The sequence below is a fragment of the Pomacea canaliculata genome, linkage group LG3 (assembly GCF_003073045.1).
Source record: "Pomacea canaliculata isolate SZHN2017 linkage group LG3, ASM307304v1, whole genome shotgun sequence".
Lineage (NCBI taxonomy): Eukaryota > Metazoa > Mollusca > Gastropoda > Architaenioglossa > Ampullariidae > Pomacea > Pomacea canaliculata.
Window position 1 is genome coordinate 32,861,358 of NC_037592.1, and position 16,432 is coordinate 32,877,789.

The 16,432-nt window shown below is 44.1% G+C and overlaps 1 protein-coding gene across 1 annotated transcript; it reads right to left on the reverse strand.

Annotated features, from left to right (window-relative positions):
* Window positions 1-636: 636 nt before the first annotated feature.
* On the reverse strand, window positions 637-16,053 carry LOC112560507. The gene is made up of 5 exons (XM_025232410.1): window positions 14,240-16,053; window positions 12,403-13,015; window positions 6,491-6,702; window positions 2,700-3,597; window positions 637-2,318 (listed from the first exon to the last, which is right to left on the reverse strand). The coding sequence occupies exons 2-5, from the start codon at window positions 12,738-12,740 to the stop codon at window positions 1,841-1,843; spliced, it is 1,926 nt and encodes a 641-aa protein (XP_025088195.1). The 5' UTR covers window positions 12,741-13,015; window positions 14,240-16,053; the 3' UTR covers window positions 637-1,840.
* Between the last annotated feature and the right edge of the window lie 379 nt (window positions 16,054-16,432).

Below are 16,432 nucleotides of genomic sequence, written 5' to 3' on the forward strand. Positions count from 1 at the left end.
TTTTACACCGTGTAACACTGCATCCCCCTCCCACGCCCGCTGTAATTGGTTGTTTCCTCAAAAATAAGATATTTTAGTGCTTCCTCTCAAAAACAAGAGTAATCCATTAAGAAAATGTTTCTAGAAAGAAGACATTTTAGACAGACAAAACAGCAGAGGGCGGCCATTTTGACTTGTTTGTTGAAAGTTCATCGGGTCAACTATTTTTATCAACATTGCAACAACTTAAAGTGTATCTCGAGCGCTTCTTTGGTGTTAATGTGCAGGAGCTGGCAGCCACTCTCAAAAAACTTGTTTTTCCACGTGGTGAGCACGTGCATTCACGATGTTTACACAGTTGTGTTTCAGGAAGATGATCTGGTAGTGGAGAAAGATGAAAAAAGTTAACATTGGCTTGAAATCGTTTTAGACTCTAGTTGTTAAAGAATCATTTTAAGACTGTAAAAAGTCTTGTCACCACCCAGCAGTGAACACGGGTGGAGCTGTGGAAGAAGACGGTTAAGCTCCTGTCCCTAGGTCTAGTGCCGACATCTACCATGTTGATGCGTCCATATCCTCCAAGTGAGAAAAAAAATTAAAGCCATAAAATGCATTTTATCAAAAGGGAAAAAACTAAGGTGCAATACACAGATAAAATAGTTAATTCATGCAATTTTATTGTAAGCCCACAAAATATACATGCAATATTTAAAGAGAAAACTTGATAATTTGAATGTCTACCATGTTGTATTAAAGTGATCGGTAGCAATCATTATGTCTGACAGTTTACAGGTTTTACATCTTCATATCATCGGGCTGGCAAAAACCTGTTCGACAAGAGCGGTAATCACATTGATAGTTATTGAAAGGGAGATAATCTTTAAATGGCATCAAACACATGATTGATGTAGGAACCCGGTATTGGTTCAAATGGAAAGGACAACAAATTTTAGAAGCTTTAAACTTATGGAGAGAACAGAACTCAGTGCTAATTATATTACTGTTAGATGAAAACGCTCCTTAGATGAATAACAAACAATACTTTTGAAAAAATTTTCCTTTCATAAAGGAATTACTTATGGAAAATATCCATTGAGTGCCAGCTTATCGTTTTCACGTGAAGTACTCTGTCAAATAAGCAATCACTTTCATGTTAAATACTCGTTTCACGAATAAGCATATCACTGTTCTGAAAAAATACTCATTAATAATTATTCACTTACAGAAACTGAACTGCTAGTGTACTGGCCTAGTGTTCAAGGGTAGTGTTCCATCTGTCTGACCTTAATTATGTGTACTTCAGCGAATTTACCTGGAGTTCAGGTGTAAGACAGTATATGCAAGAGCTGTAATACTTCACACACGCCTTTGTTTTAATTCACAAACACACGCTCATCAAGGTAGAGGAAACAGGGATGTGTCATGAGTACTCGACAATAGTAAGGTCCATAGGAATTTGGGGCCTTCTATATTGCTTGACACGACAGATAATTGTTTTAATATCAGCGAAGATGTTTATTTAGTTCAGAATATGCTCATTTGTCCTTCTTCCAACTAGGAATCACCATCAGTTTGCTCCGAAGTGGAGACTGTCAACACTGTGTGAGGTCTGACAGACTGCTCACCACCAGAGTTCTCCGAGAGGACCTGGGTGGCCTGGGAGACTGGCAGCTCTGAGTTGGATCCAGTGGACTGGTTGCCACCTGCATTGTAAATGATCGTCTTGAGTCCTTGCTGGATTATCTCTGTTTTCCCTTTCTCTTGTAGTTCCCTGATTTTCTCTGCCGTTTCCCTGGCTAACGCTGTGACCGCGAGCTCAGACGATGACTTGGCAAAGCCCTCGTTATCACGCTCCGGCTTGTCACAGCCACGCACACTGGCTGTCACACCCCAGCTTCTCACCTGTTACATCAGTTTGTAACTCAACTCGTGCTTCACAAGAGTTGTGCACCTCGGCAGTGACTTGCGGCGACGAGCGTGCGTCCCACGAAGTCCCCCGACCACCGACGGCTTCTCTTTCGTCCTCCTTGCCCAACACATGGATGGGCTCCAGGTAAGACCCTCCGCCATCGCGTCGCCTCCCCGCGGCCCCAGGCTCCAGCAACAGTGGGTCGTGCGTGGACAGCTCCGTGGTGGAGTGCGTTCTGCTGCAGGAGCCGCCGATGGTGGAGGGAATGTCGTCATCACCGTCGTTGGTGTTGAAGTCGTCGACGCCGTCCCTGCTGCCCGAGCGGCTAATGGGCAGCCTCACCGCCAGGCTAGGGTTGAGGTGCGAGGAGGTGTCGCCTGTCATCGTCGGCAGGTCGCAGATGACTGTGGTGGAGGCAGCGGTGTCTGGTCTACAAAACAATGAAACAAAAATGTCTGAACTGGTTATCCAAAGTCTGAAAGGTATTCTGTTCAACAGAGTTAACTAACTGATATCGTCACCGATGACTATCCCTCATCAGCCACCTCTATCGACTGTCATCTACCCCTCTCCAGTGCAGAGAGACTCCACTTGTAAATCCCGCCGTGTTGAGGCTGATGAATGTATCGATGGGTACGTTATGGAGAAAGTGACATAATTGTACAGACTGTAGGTAGGTAGGCAGACAGACGGACAGATGAAGGGAATGTTTTTTGGATTAGATGATGGATTTGTAAATGTATGTAAATGCTTAAATCGTGCCATAAATGCTTACACAGTTAGACAAACATCAGACAGCACATTGTTTCACCTGAGGAACAGTCCGTCGCTGGTCCTGCGACAAACCGGAAGACACAGGCTGAGCGACAGGCGGCGCTGAAAGACCAGCAGAACCTTCACCACGGTGCGCTTGTTCAGGGAGTGGGTATCCATGGTGTTGACGATGCAGGCCAGTTCCCAGCCTTTCTCGCCCATCGAACGCACGACTGCCTCCCACCCGGCCACCCCACTTGACCGCCGCGCACGTGCCGACCGGGTGCTCTCCCCTCCGGAAGCGGCGTTGCTGTTTTTGTTTCTTCCCTTGCTCTGTTTGTCAGTCACCGTGTCTGGAACGTCGAGCTGCAAAGCAGATGATGGACCAGAGTCCACTGGCTCGCCAGGGTCCCTTCTGCCATCAGTGCCTCTCTTTTCCTCGCCTTCTCCTCCTCTTCCTCCAGCGCAATCCTCCACCCCTCGTTTTCTGATGCTTGCAGACATCTGCCCCTTCTTGCTCGACTTCTTTCCACTCCCACCACAGCCTCCACCACCACGTCGGCCAACCGCCCCCGCGAGGCCTGCCGAGCAGTCGCCTGCAGCTGCAGGAGGCGATGCATCCACCCAGTGTTCGACTATCGTTCCCTCGTACACCGGAGAGTCATCCCTGGCCCGAGATTCCGGTTTCTCGAAGAACCACACCGTCTGCAGCTTGCTGTGGGTGGGCGACAGGGCCACGGGGAGGCTGCAGGCAGGAGCCTCGCAGAAGATGTCCACCAGACGCCAGCCGCGCGCTAGATGGCGCGTGAGGATGCCGACCCAGTCGCACGTGAGGTGTCCCTTGGAAGTCAGGATGGATCGCCGGACAAGGTGAGCAGGGGCTGTCACTAGCTGGTAGATGGACCGCTCAGGCAGCGGTTTATCGGGAACCTCGAAGAACATGTCCACACCCAAGGCTTTGAGAAAAAAAACATGAATGACACTGTGAGATATGAAGCTACGTGTAAGTGGTGTGAATCTCAAAGAATATTTACAATTTTTTGTGTTATTGTTTTGCTCGAAAGCAATTTTTGGAAGGACAATACACATGTTGCAACATATGTAATACATTAAAAATGTACAATGTAATGTCACCCTCCTGTTAGCCGCTGGCCGATGGCCTAAACAATAAAAATTGTGGATTCAAGTCGAATATGGTATTCACTGAGTAAATTGTGTAATAATGTGATACAGAAATCTAGGGGGAGATAACTCAGAGCTGTATTCAGTGCGTTCAACTTTACCAGGAGGCCAATCATAAAGCAGACCTAAGATTGCCCCAACAGTTTTGCAGGCTCTTGTAGAAATGTTGCAGACCCCTGGAACACAGACAAACTAAGAGGCTGGCGAATATTTAAAGGTACATTGGTCCGTCAGGGGCGGTAGTCATGAAGCGAGGGTAAGTCGTTGCCTCTGTAGCAGCGTGAGGAACTCGAGGACAAGAACATGTTTCCAAAGTCATAAAGCGGTCAAGACCCCGAAAATATTGTTTTACCCCTAACCCCATTTTTTTCTTGGCCTAACGACCTCCTCTCGCTTCGTAACTAAAGTTGCAGGTAGGTATCAGATTTACCCGGGTAGGTGAAATGTGTGGTTAGTCTCTGCCGTACCCTGTGCACGCTCTAACACATGCAGTTCACTCCCCTCACAGTCCAATTGCCCATGGGACCATTTTAATACCATTTGTGTGAATTAATAAGCTAATGACTCTGAAAACTGTCCGAGGCACCCGCTCATGACATTGTGCAGTAGGGGAATGGTACAGTAGTCGCTGCTTCGTGTCATTAATTTTGGATGTCACTGACACTGATGTTTAAGTCCACTGGTCCTGTTCATTGGTCGTAACAGCTGTATAAATGTAATAAACATCTCGAGCCAACATTTCGTTTTGAGTTTCTGCAGGTGACACAGTCCCTGGTCAGTGACTGCTTACATTTCTTGTCTCGGACTACAGGCCTGCTGATAGAATACCCTAGTGACGCACCGCCATGTCTGGCTGTGACGTATAGCCGTTACAGATGAACGAAGGTAAATTCTGGCAAACCGATTCTGTAAACAACACTGCTGTTATCGCCATTTAACATCAGCGATCCTTCATGATCATCAGACTTTTATTGTTCCCGACTGATTTTCACAAAGCCCTAAGATTTGTGCTTGGTTTGGTTTTAAAAAAAATCGCCAAGTGACGGTTCACATCCCGTTCTAGACCTGGCAGCAAAACTCATCATCTGGCGGCTTCGCTCAATTTTCCAATCATTATTTTCCCGTTAGTGATGCTGTCTTCAAGAATCAATAACACAATTTCCTGCCACAAAAAGAGACAACTTTCTGTAATAGTTTTCCGATTTTCTGCTAATTTATATTTTAAAAATGGTTACAAAGGAGTATTCAGCCTGAAGGTTTATCGGAGAAAAGGCTTTGGCAGACATGATAAAGGCCATCTGAATGCAATAAGTGATGGACTGATTTCATTTTCCCAGTGATTTCCGGGAACAATTCCGCAGCGATTGCAGCGGTCTGTCTTTGAAGTCTCTGGTGTATAAGCTCCCCTACTGCGACAAAAGGAGAATGAAGACTCAGACGTGCGAGCATATGGATGGACAAAAGTAAACAACACCAAAATCTCGTTTGTTAAATCACACAAATGTTGTTTACTTTAAAGGAGAATCAACCTTTTGTCAACTGCACCAACTCCAGTAGTCTCCCCCTACCCCACGTGGTCACACTCGCCTGTCACAGGTTGACAGCTAAACTATGGCCACGACCACAGTTGAGAGACTACAGATGCCGTGGAACATTCGAGAAGGATCTCTAGCACCAAGACGCCATGTTATGAGGAAATAACTCTGTTGCTGCTGTCGCTCCCTGATCTCTGGACAAACTCCGGTGGCTGTGGGGCTGTCAGTGGTGGGCTGTTCTTGTCGTGCAAATGATGATCATCATGTCATCATCGTGGAGTCAACGACCTTCAATCACAACATTTTTTCAACGCGCCACAGCTTTCCAAGCACGGATTCGACCTAAGAAACCTTTCTATAAAGTCTTTTCTTTTTGTCGGGCCAGCCAAGACTTCCTCTAAGTGCATGATCTAGGAAAATCGGTGACAACCGCCTGCAAATCTTATCTTGGGAATGTTCATTGCTTAACAATTATTTATAGAACACTTAAAAATGTTTACACACAATAAAAACTGTATTGATTTAGTATTTTTCCAGTATTTTTTTTTTGCGCTATTTCCTCTTTGTTATTTGCTTTTTTACTCTCTTTCTCTGTTTTAAAAGACTTCGTTTTCTCTACTGTCACATGTAACGCCGCCCCCAACTTGTGAAAAAAACTTTTTTCTTTTGTCCTAAAGATCGTTCCTTAGGTCCTTGAATACAAAAAGTCAGTTACATCATCAGCATGTAGTTAAAAACACTCAGATATACTTAGTTTTTAAATAATAGGATTATTCAGCATTATTGAGCTTGTGAAGCTTCAAAATTTAATTATTTATTTTTCAAGTCTGTGATCCCTTTTTATTACGATTTCGTAGTGACATGCATAAATAATAATTTATAAACAGCTTTACACCTGCCAAATACCTTTTCTTGTGTTGATCTGCCAATTTCACTTAATATGCAAATAAAGCAGAATCAAACACAAGCAATGTGCAATTATTTAGTCCTACATTCATATAAAACGTAACTGCTCCTTTCTTTTCTGTTCTTGCTTCTAATCCCTTTGGGTTTTAGTCGTCTAATCTAAGTTTATAAAATTAAAACAATTTAAAACAGTTTTATTTTCTGAAATTGAAAGAAAGCAGCTTACGGGAATCTGTAGCCGAGGGAATGGCTTCGCCTGACCATTGGACCGTCAGAAGTCGCCCGCCGGTGTGCACGATGTTGGAGATGACTTGCTGCACGTGCTGCGTGCCCGGCCCAGCATCCGTGGCCACCAGCCCCGGCGTCAGGTGCTGCACGTGCAACACGGACTTCTCCGTCTCCAGTCGCCAGCCCTCGTTGCCAGGGTCCCCTTCGTACCTGGACAGTGAAGCCAACGTCTGGTTACTTCTACAGAGGACCGACGAGGTCCATTTTCCCCTTACTTCTACTGAGAAGCGTGAGGTCTGTATCTTAAAGGCTCTACAGACGACCGTGAGACCAACGACCGAAGATAAACTATAGACACGGCCATTGATAAGACCGATGTTTTTAGCTCATCACGCTAAGGAAGAACCAAAGTTCACCTAAGGTGAGCAAAATTCGAAGTTTTGTGATTATAAATAAAAGACGGTTTACAAGCAAAAAAAAAAACAAACAAAAACAAAAACAAAAATCAAACCAAAAACAACAACAACAACAACAACAACAAACAAAAAACCAAACAAAAAACAAAAAAAAAACTACAACAACAAACAAACCAAAAAAAAAAAAAACCAACAGCTTAAAATGTAATAAATAAAACAGAAAGCGGTGACGTGCGTGTGCGTGCACTCTATCTATCTATACACTCAATCCACACCATTCGCCTGATCCTTGCCAAAATTTGCAGAATTAATTCCTGAATGACCTTCACTGAAGTTGCTATATTACCCGCCATTCTAGAGATGACGGAAAATGACTCTGCAACCATCATAATAACAATATGAAAATTTCTCTCGCTTGGAACAGTTCTTTGGAGAAGAAATGGCAGTGAAGCAAAGCTTGGCTTGTGTGTTTTGACTGAAAGCAAGCTGAATGGAATGCCACTCTAGAAAATAAGTATAATCAAAACAGTGTCTGGTGCCGCAGCCAAAATTACTTGTGGCTATTGAAACCCTAGATGAGAGAGAGCACAGACAAGAAGAGCTCAGCATTCAACGGCCAGAAAATTGCCAGAGAGGAGAGTTATCCGACTTCATAACCAGTAACCGGCTCAGTAACCCGAGCAACGCTAATGACACGTCGATATCATGCAAAGAAAAAATAAGTATTACAATGAATTTTTCTCTGTGGGAGGAAAACAATTTGGTCAAAGATTAGTGAAATATTTACAGACTGCACGTGCATACTTGATCGGTCTTTCGTGAAATACAAGGACAGCAGAAATTCAGTGAACGTGAGGCTGAGGTATGGAGGTTTTTGGCTAAAAAAAAAAAAACAACAAACAAAACAAAAAAAAAAAACAAACAAACAAAAATCGTTATTACAGTCGGCATTCTGTACTGAAAATGCTAGTTCTTTTCTAGATATTCTTCCAACCTTCAGATTAGACGACTCTAACAGCTGCGGACATTCACATGAAGACCATAAAAGTGAACTGTTCCTGGACAAGTCGTCTGGAGAAGCGTTGAAGTGCGCCGCACGCACAGTTACACAATGTCTTGTCAGGAAAACATTCCACTTTCATGTTTTCCAAGTCTGGCCCCCTCCCCATGTCGTCTGAAAGAAGAGGTTGATGTGTTTCCACTGTCTGGTGACAAGAGCAGGTGTGGCCCAGTGTGAGGTGTGTGTCCAGGAATGTCAGTCAACTGCACAAGCTAAAAGGCTAGACACTATTTTCCTTCCGACACCAGACATTATTCCTCGTTACTTTAACCTTTGAACACCAGTTTGACGAAATTTGTTTAATTGCTTGGCTGCACTTGGCAAGAAAGCAGTGAGAGGTTTGGCTGGCTGGCTGGCTGGTTGGCTGTTTTGGCTGATACCTATACCTATAAGTGATTTCTGTTAGAAAATCAGCGATGTATATTTCCGTAATTATTCTATATATTATTATATTCAAATAATAATACAATAAATTTGTGTCACCTATTCTTTGTTCCGAATCAGAAACAATTTCTTCATCCCCTTGCTTCTAGAAAAACAAATGACTACAAACAGCTGCTGTAAACAAAAACATTGCAGGAGACAGAGACAAATCCTGCAATTATTCTGCTAAAACATTGCTGATGCACTTCATGACACACTAACATTTGCTTACATTAACAAACCTGGAAATATTCCTCCACAATTCCTCTCCTTTTTTCATTCCCTCTTTTTTTTACATCTATTTCCCTGGCAGCGCTAATACCGGCAATGGCCGTTCGTGCAAGAAATGTGTGAAAATCATCGACTATCTTGCGAGATGTAGTTGGCAGTCGTCTTCCCTTCTCAGCTTGCGGCTACTTCACTTCCACTGGGCCCGAGATGCCAACCAGTCATTTTCTCACCCTTCCTTTTGCTCGGTACTGGCAATTTTTTTTTTCAGAAGTCGCCTCATCTTGTTATGATGCTGTTCCGACCAGACAGTCATAAGCATAGGAGATTCAATAAGGACGGCAGTTATCTTAACACAGAAAGGCGATGCTTTGCCTTTCCGTGGCCCAGACAGGTCCAGCAAAGCACATGGAAGCTGCATTGACTTCTGGAAGGACTAAGGGATGAAATTAACTAAATTCCATCTGTGCGGTGTACAATCAGTCAAAGTCATCCGTGAAAAATTGCAGTTTTATTAGAAGTTTCAAGCCAGACAAGGATGTCTCATTTTAAATTCAAATTTTGTTAAGAAGATTTTTTTATAGTTTTTTTTTCTTTAGAAGCCTAATTAACATCAGGCGGGAAAACAACATAAACAAACACGGCCGCTGACAACTGAAATTAATTATCTAATCTGTCAAAGTGTTTTTCTTTGCATCGAGAAAGTGTGCTGTGAAATGTGTGTGTTTTTAAGAGATTAGAGAGGACGGAGAGAAAGAAAAGAAGAGGAGGAGAAGAGGTGCTGCAGGCAAGGTACAAATCAAGAAAGTACCGTTGCGAGATGCCGGCAGCAACAGACACTCCTGTGGATGCGGCTAACGAAGACCGCAATGGAGGAGCAAAATGTCAGAGCAGGCGAGAGTCTGCAGCTCGGGTCATTAACCTTTCACTGCCTGACGGTCAGAAGAGGACAAGAAACAACAAATTACTGAGAAGACGATCAGTCAGGTCCCTCAGCGTGCAACGACAAAGACATTTGGCGTGATGACATCAGCATAAGGGACTGTAGTAGGAGGAGGAGAGGAGGAGAGAATTAGGATGAAGACAACAAGAACAACGACTAAAAGGTGTTAATTCATCTCATTATTAACAGCCTCAGACTTCAAAGTCAAAGCAACTTAGTTTTGACATCTTTAACCCTCTTTCTGTCGATGTTGCTTAGCTGATTTTTGAGACCGTTGGACTAAAATCTCTCCTCTCTCTCTTTCCTTCTCACTCCGTCTCTGTATCTCTCTTTCTCTCTCATTTAACCGCGGCCATAGAAATCACTTGTCATTGAGGTTCGATCTGGTCTCGTGTAAGGAGACGACGCCCTCAGTGCCGCACGGTGGGAGCCAGATTGAAGACCACAGAGAGGGCAGACAGACAAATTTCTCACAAAATCTCGCGCAAAGTAGCGCGATAAATTCTCCAGAAGGTCACCCGCATCTTCCTTCCACTACACTACACTCCCTCCTTCTCTGTTTAACGCAGCGCCACCTCTGTCAGTTCCGATCCTCTCTTCTTTCCTTCAAGTTTTTTGCCCATCTCTTAAGTCCCTCGAACAATGTAAGATGAATAAAAGTCAGTGTGAACTGTGTCCTGATAAATAATAATAATCCTCATCCTCATCCATCCTCATCCTCATCCATCACCATCTTTATCATCCTCATCCATCTCCCTCTTCATCGTCATCCTCCTCCTCATCAATCATCATCAGTTGTTTACTTATTGATTGAAAAATCTTGACAAAAGAGATTTCTTGGTTCCTTCTAAAGGACAACTTTAATTGTTTAGTTTTAAAGTCGCAGAAGTTGCAATTTACGAATGCAAAAGATGTTTATTTGTTTACTCGTTGAAAAAGCAATGGCGTCCAATCTGTGTGTTTCGTAGAAGGTTGCTATGTTGTTGTTATGTGCAGAGGATTACATTGTGTGTTAGTATTTTCAATGGATAGGGGAGTTGACGCTGTCAAACGGTCTGGATATAAACAAAGTAAACCACGGGAATAGGTTGGGTGCGGCCAACATCCTCGTGAAGAAGAAGAAGAAGAAGAAAAAACAAGCTCTGGAAGACGTCCGCTCTTTACATCAACGCAGAATCGATCTTCTCGATGGACGATGTCGCCATTGCGTGTGCTCTCCTTTTTTAACGAACGCGCTTCTTACACGAACGGTTAGACTCTCATACCGTGCGTGCATGTGTGTGTGTGTGAGTGAGAGAGAGAATGTGTCTGTGGTATTGTGTGCGGTGTATGTGCGAGAATGTGTGTGTGTGAGAGAGAGCGAGAATGCGTCTGTGTTATGTGCGAGAAAATGTGTTTGTGTGTGTGTGTAAGAGACTGTTGGTGCGTGTGTACGTATATGTGTTAGTAATAAACATTTTCAGCATGATTTGTTGAAATTAAAATTAGGATGTCTCCATGTAGATAAATACCCTGGGGTTCTTAACAGTCATTGAAAATTGTCGTGATTAATGTAATTATTATTTTCCATCGGCCGTGTTATCTCACCTGAGAGAAACTCGACCGCTAATTCCTTTTTTTAGTGGATTGGTTGGATGGGATGTGAGATGGAGAGTGTCACGCCACTATGAGGCTCAGCAAAGTAGGAGGTTGAGTGGCTAATTACCACTTTCCCCGAAGGTTCCACCGATCCCAACGGATGCAAGACTGAAGTCGGTGGTAGAAACTAAAATAAATTTAGCACTCAGAACTATCCACGTGTTAGTCTTTGACGATAAGACCGCCAGGTGAGATCAGCTTACATTAGCTGTAGTCTTAGGATGACAGCTTGTTATCGGTTAGACAGAGAGTCGGTTAGTTCATCTGATGAAAAGTGCATCCACATGGCAGGCTTTTGGCAGTTATGTTGGGGTTGGGGTGGGGTGATGAATAGGGGAGGAAACATGAGAAGGCCTGTGACGTAGTGTCATGTCTATGTGTGACGGCTAGTCATGTGACCTAGTGCCATATCTATGTCTGTGTGACGTATGGTGGTTTAACAGGAAGGTGCTGCCCCTCTGTGAGGGAAGAGACTTAATGGGGTAAAGCCCCGACGGCAAGCCCTGCAAACAGGTTTTACATACAATGTCCCGAGACGAAATATGAACCCATGCCACAGGCACATCTCAAATATCAGCTTTAAAAACATAAATTACACAAAGAAATCATCCAAACAATAGGTCACAATACACAATCCCAATATACATTACACAAAGCATTTATCCAAACAATAGGTAATGCACAATCTCTTATCAACTACAGACGGACTGTAAGATCCGATATAGAGACGATATCAAAATATTTAACCACACATCAGAGCTGCAGTAAGCACAGGCAGTCAACATGGTAGAATTACTGTCATTACAGGAGTGGTATCACAGAACACGCATTAGCAAGCCATCAAGGATTATTTACGACTTAATTACCAGCGAGTGAAAGTGGATATTAAGAGACAAGAATGATACTCGTACTTCGGTTTCTTTGTATTAACGTGAGCCTGCCAAAAAAAAAAAAAAAAAAAAAAAGAAAAGAAAGAAAAAAAAGTGATGATATAGAAGCCGCGGGCATGGGAATAAATGAATTCTTTTTTAAATGGGACTGGCAACCTGGCGACTTGGCAGTTTGCTTGCTTATCTCGCTTATTCCTGTAGGCATTGCACTTCTATCTGAAAGTCGTTGACATCACCGGTATCTCACGAAGATAAAGTAATTAAGGTGCTGACTCTAGTAAAACGTGTCAACGAACTAACAAACTGACTTACCTGCACAGAATGCCTTGGTAGCGCAGACTGCTCCCTGGCACAAAGGGTCGCTTCTGTTGGTAGGAGCCTTGCAGGCGACAGAACGTCACCAGTCGGTATCCTTGCGAGTAAACCGCCGCCAGGGTGGGCAAGAAACTGTCTGTCCTGGTTGACGCCATGGTGACGTCAGTGAAGCTAAACTTGACGTCACCGTCCACAGGAACCTTGACGTCGACGAACTGGTACTCGGCCCAGGGGCCCGTGTAGGGCGCCTCGATGTGGGGCAGGGACCGTTCGTGGACTGCTGCGTCACACGGGCTCCGGCCGGTGGCCAGCATCTGTGACGTTTTGTTCCCCATGACGCTACGCTAGTATGGCCGCCTTGTGACGTACAGAGCTAGTGACGCATGACGAAGCTGGAGGGTTCACGAGGTTGTCATGACAGCCTCCATTTTGTGCGGGAACTGTAATGTCCGCGAAGATTACCTGTCGTTGAAATGCGTCTTTACCTTCTGCCCATAGAGCCTCATTCCCGAAGATGGCTGGTCTGTGACCCTCCAAACATTCTTCTTGCAGATTCTGGGCTTACTAGCTCGTTAGGCTGTTATGGCAGCAAAATTCCCAAGAATTTAACCTAGAATAAAGAATCCGGAAATTGTATTACTCATGGGTGTGTGTATGTGTTTGACAATCCTTAGATTATATTTCCTCTTTCTCTTTTTATCTTTCTCTCTCTATATACATGTATATATATATATCAATCAATGAAAAATTTAAGTTCGTTAGTTCAGCAAATTATTTAAAGTGTGTGAATCTAAATGGCCACTGGATAGAAGAAAAAGCCATCTTCCGGCCTTTTCCTCACTATAGAGAGTATTTCCTTTACCATAATTAGGTAAATACAAACCCCACCAACCATCTAACAGTTTAACACAGAGAGGCCAGCACACGAAGTGAAGCTACTGAAGCTGAGTATAAGTGTTCTACTCAAGAGATCCAGTGATCAGCTGTTGTCGTCCCACATTATTAGCAAGGTTAAGTCCGACAACTGGGAAAATCAAATTTGAGGACTGGTTGCCATGACATTACGCTGCACGCCTCCGTCCCGCAGAAGCAGTTATCTCGACTCAATCCAGAGGCAATTTGTGAGTGGAGCAACAGGACTGAGCTGATTGCTCCTTTTACTGTAAACAACAGCTAAGACCTCAGAGCATATGTGGATTAGTTTCCATGATAGGGTCGTGACTGCGTTCTGCCTGACAAGCTGTTGGTAATTCTTTATTTTTACATACATTTTGAGTTAGTCTACAGAAATTTATTTTTACCGTTATGGTAGAAAAAGTCAAGGGATTCTAAGGAGAGAAAATGCTTCCTTGCAACATTGAGTAAATGTTTACTCACTGCAAACCACGACAGGCGAGATAAGGCAGAAAGACACACACCTCAAGTGAAGAGGCCAAACTCAATTCCCGAAAGTTCCTTTGTTGGAAAACTTCCATGACAAAATTCTTAGAATTAAATTATGAAAACTTACCAAAGCATTAAAAATCCCTGTGCTGTAAACACAAATAATCTTTCATCAAATGTTATAATAACACGCGAAGACACCCAGCTGAAAATAGTAGACCGATTTCTCACATTCTGGACCTACTCACGTGACCATTAAATACGCCGAGGCTCCCCGACATGTTTCAGTTTTACTACTGTTCCTTCTAAATCCAGACGTGGTCATTTCAGAACAGATTTTATTGGGATGCGAGAGAAATTCTCTACCTCAGGCTCGGGAAAGGTGTTTACAAACTGACCGCAACATTTCTGTCCATAGCCATCTCTCCCTTCAACATCCAGCAATACTCACGTTAATGTCGATCTCGATGTCTGTCGTCATGCGGAGGATTTCCGAAGAATACCCCCTTATTTCAGTTTTCACAGTTATTCCAGACGCTTGGGGAAGTGACAGCAGTCAGTGGTCACAGCTCGAGGAAGAAGGAGAGAAGGAATGCGGTTTGTGCTTCTCTCGGCCAAAGGAAACCTTTTGCAGGCGAGTGGCGGCCACTGTACACGGCCAGCTACAGAGGCTGGATGTCTGGATGTCTGGCTGCCAGGCGAGCTGTACAATCAATACTCCCCGCCTGCTAGCGCCACCACTAGCCCCTCGGCCAACAGGGGGAGTGGTGTGGAGGGTTAGCGGAGGACCAAAGCCAGTCTCGATGCTCTATTTTTTCTCTGCTGATCTATCAATAAACCGAGAAACTTTTTCTTGTAGCCCCTGGTCCCTGGGTCTTCCTCCTGCACTGTTGTTGCTGTGACCTAATTAAAAGAGCATGCCTGGCTACACCCAGGGCTATGCCGTCGTAGTTTGGAGACGGGTTGGTCTACTTGGTTACAATGGAGGGTTTGCTGGGGTAGGCTTTCATACGCTTGATGTCAGAGCTGAGGAGAAAGGTAAGGTGGGTAAAATCAGCCTGTAATCCTACCTTTGCACAAGACACACTTTGTGTGAGGTGCGACTGTCTCACGCCCCCTGTACACCAGGATTGGTTTCAAAATGAAAGTTTTGAGAACACCTGCGACTGTACCACATGGTAGTTGTGTGTGAGGGGAGAGAGAGAATGTAACAATAACCTGTTTTTCATGGTGTGCAAGATAGTGGGCGAACCTGTCGCAAATGCCAACTAACTTCGGTTTTCTCTCACTCCTTCATCTCACCCTTATTCTTCAGTACCGAGTGGTTGTGGCTGGAGCCCTGACTGTCAGACATGATTTTGATTTTAAACACAGCAGCGACTTGATAAGTGCCTGAACACGATCAACCGACGAATGAAGGGCAAGTCCCGAATAAACCTGTACCGTCCTTTTTCCTCATTCCATCCTTCCCATTTCTTTTCACTTATGATCTTTCTTCTTTCACGGGGAAATAGCCACAGACGATGGACAGTGTGGACAAACTTCAATCCTCAACTCTCCGGGCATGGGGTAGCCAGACTAGAGAGAAATCCAAGTGTAGGCTCACCAAGAACATCAGGAACCAGCGGAGGAACAACATGACAGCGCAAACTCCAGCATCCTGCCATGATGACACTTGCAGTCGGAGGAAAACACGGCAGTGTACTTGTTGTCTCCCATTCCCTTGTGAGTTATTATCAGGGAGCGTAATGGGGGTCACTGCGGGCTGCAGCACGTGACTGCAGTTGGCAAGGAGAGCATGCCCCTCGCCCCTTGCCGCTCCGTTGCCAAGGAGTGCGCACGCTCTGCTTGTTGTTGTTCTGTTGCCATCTATCGCCGAGTGATAACTTCCGAGAGATGTGCACTGCACGTGTAGACAAGGTGAGCACGGCCACATCCCACTTTTTCTTGTTGGCTTCTTTGTTTCATTCTTCCTTCCTTCTATCCTTCTTTATTTGTGTATTATTGTCTCCTAAAGTCTTAGTTAAGAAGACTTTTTGTTTCGTGATGTGTCTCTGTCTCTCCTACATTCCAAATCTGATGAGCGATGCGTAAACAATTTCACGTCCTCACTAATCTTGGTGTGGGCTGATAACCGCAATTTGATGGACTGACAGATATATTCATCGACCGAATAAAAGCATCTCCGTCAGGACACATCCACCTGTACAGATCCATTGTTTACGCACGTGTCTCATTTTCACTTTTGTGCTGGGTCTTGTTTTATTTGTTTGGGTTTTTTTTCTTGTTTTCGTGCCTTAGTTCTTTGATTACAGAACATGAAGACAACTCCTTATCTTGTCTTTAATTATCCGTCTGATTCTTCACCTTATTCTGTCCCGAACTCCAAATGTAAATCGCAGAAGGAACATTGAATATTCAGAAGACTTCGTAAATAAACCTCCATTATACAGATCTGTGTATACAACAGCCAGATGAATGATTGATGACACCATCAGAGTGTTTCCCATAAGGACATACACAAGTAAGCATTAATCTCACCAACTGATGGACTAAGCTGTACGGTGACAGTATTCCATGTCACGAAATGTGTAACAGAATAATTATAGAACAGGCTGTATACACGAGCACGCTCGCTGACATA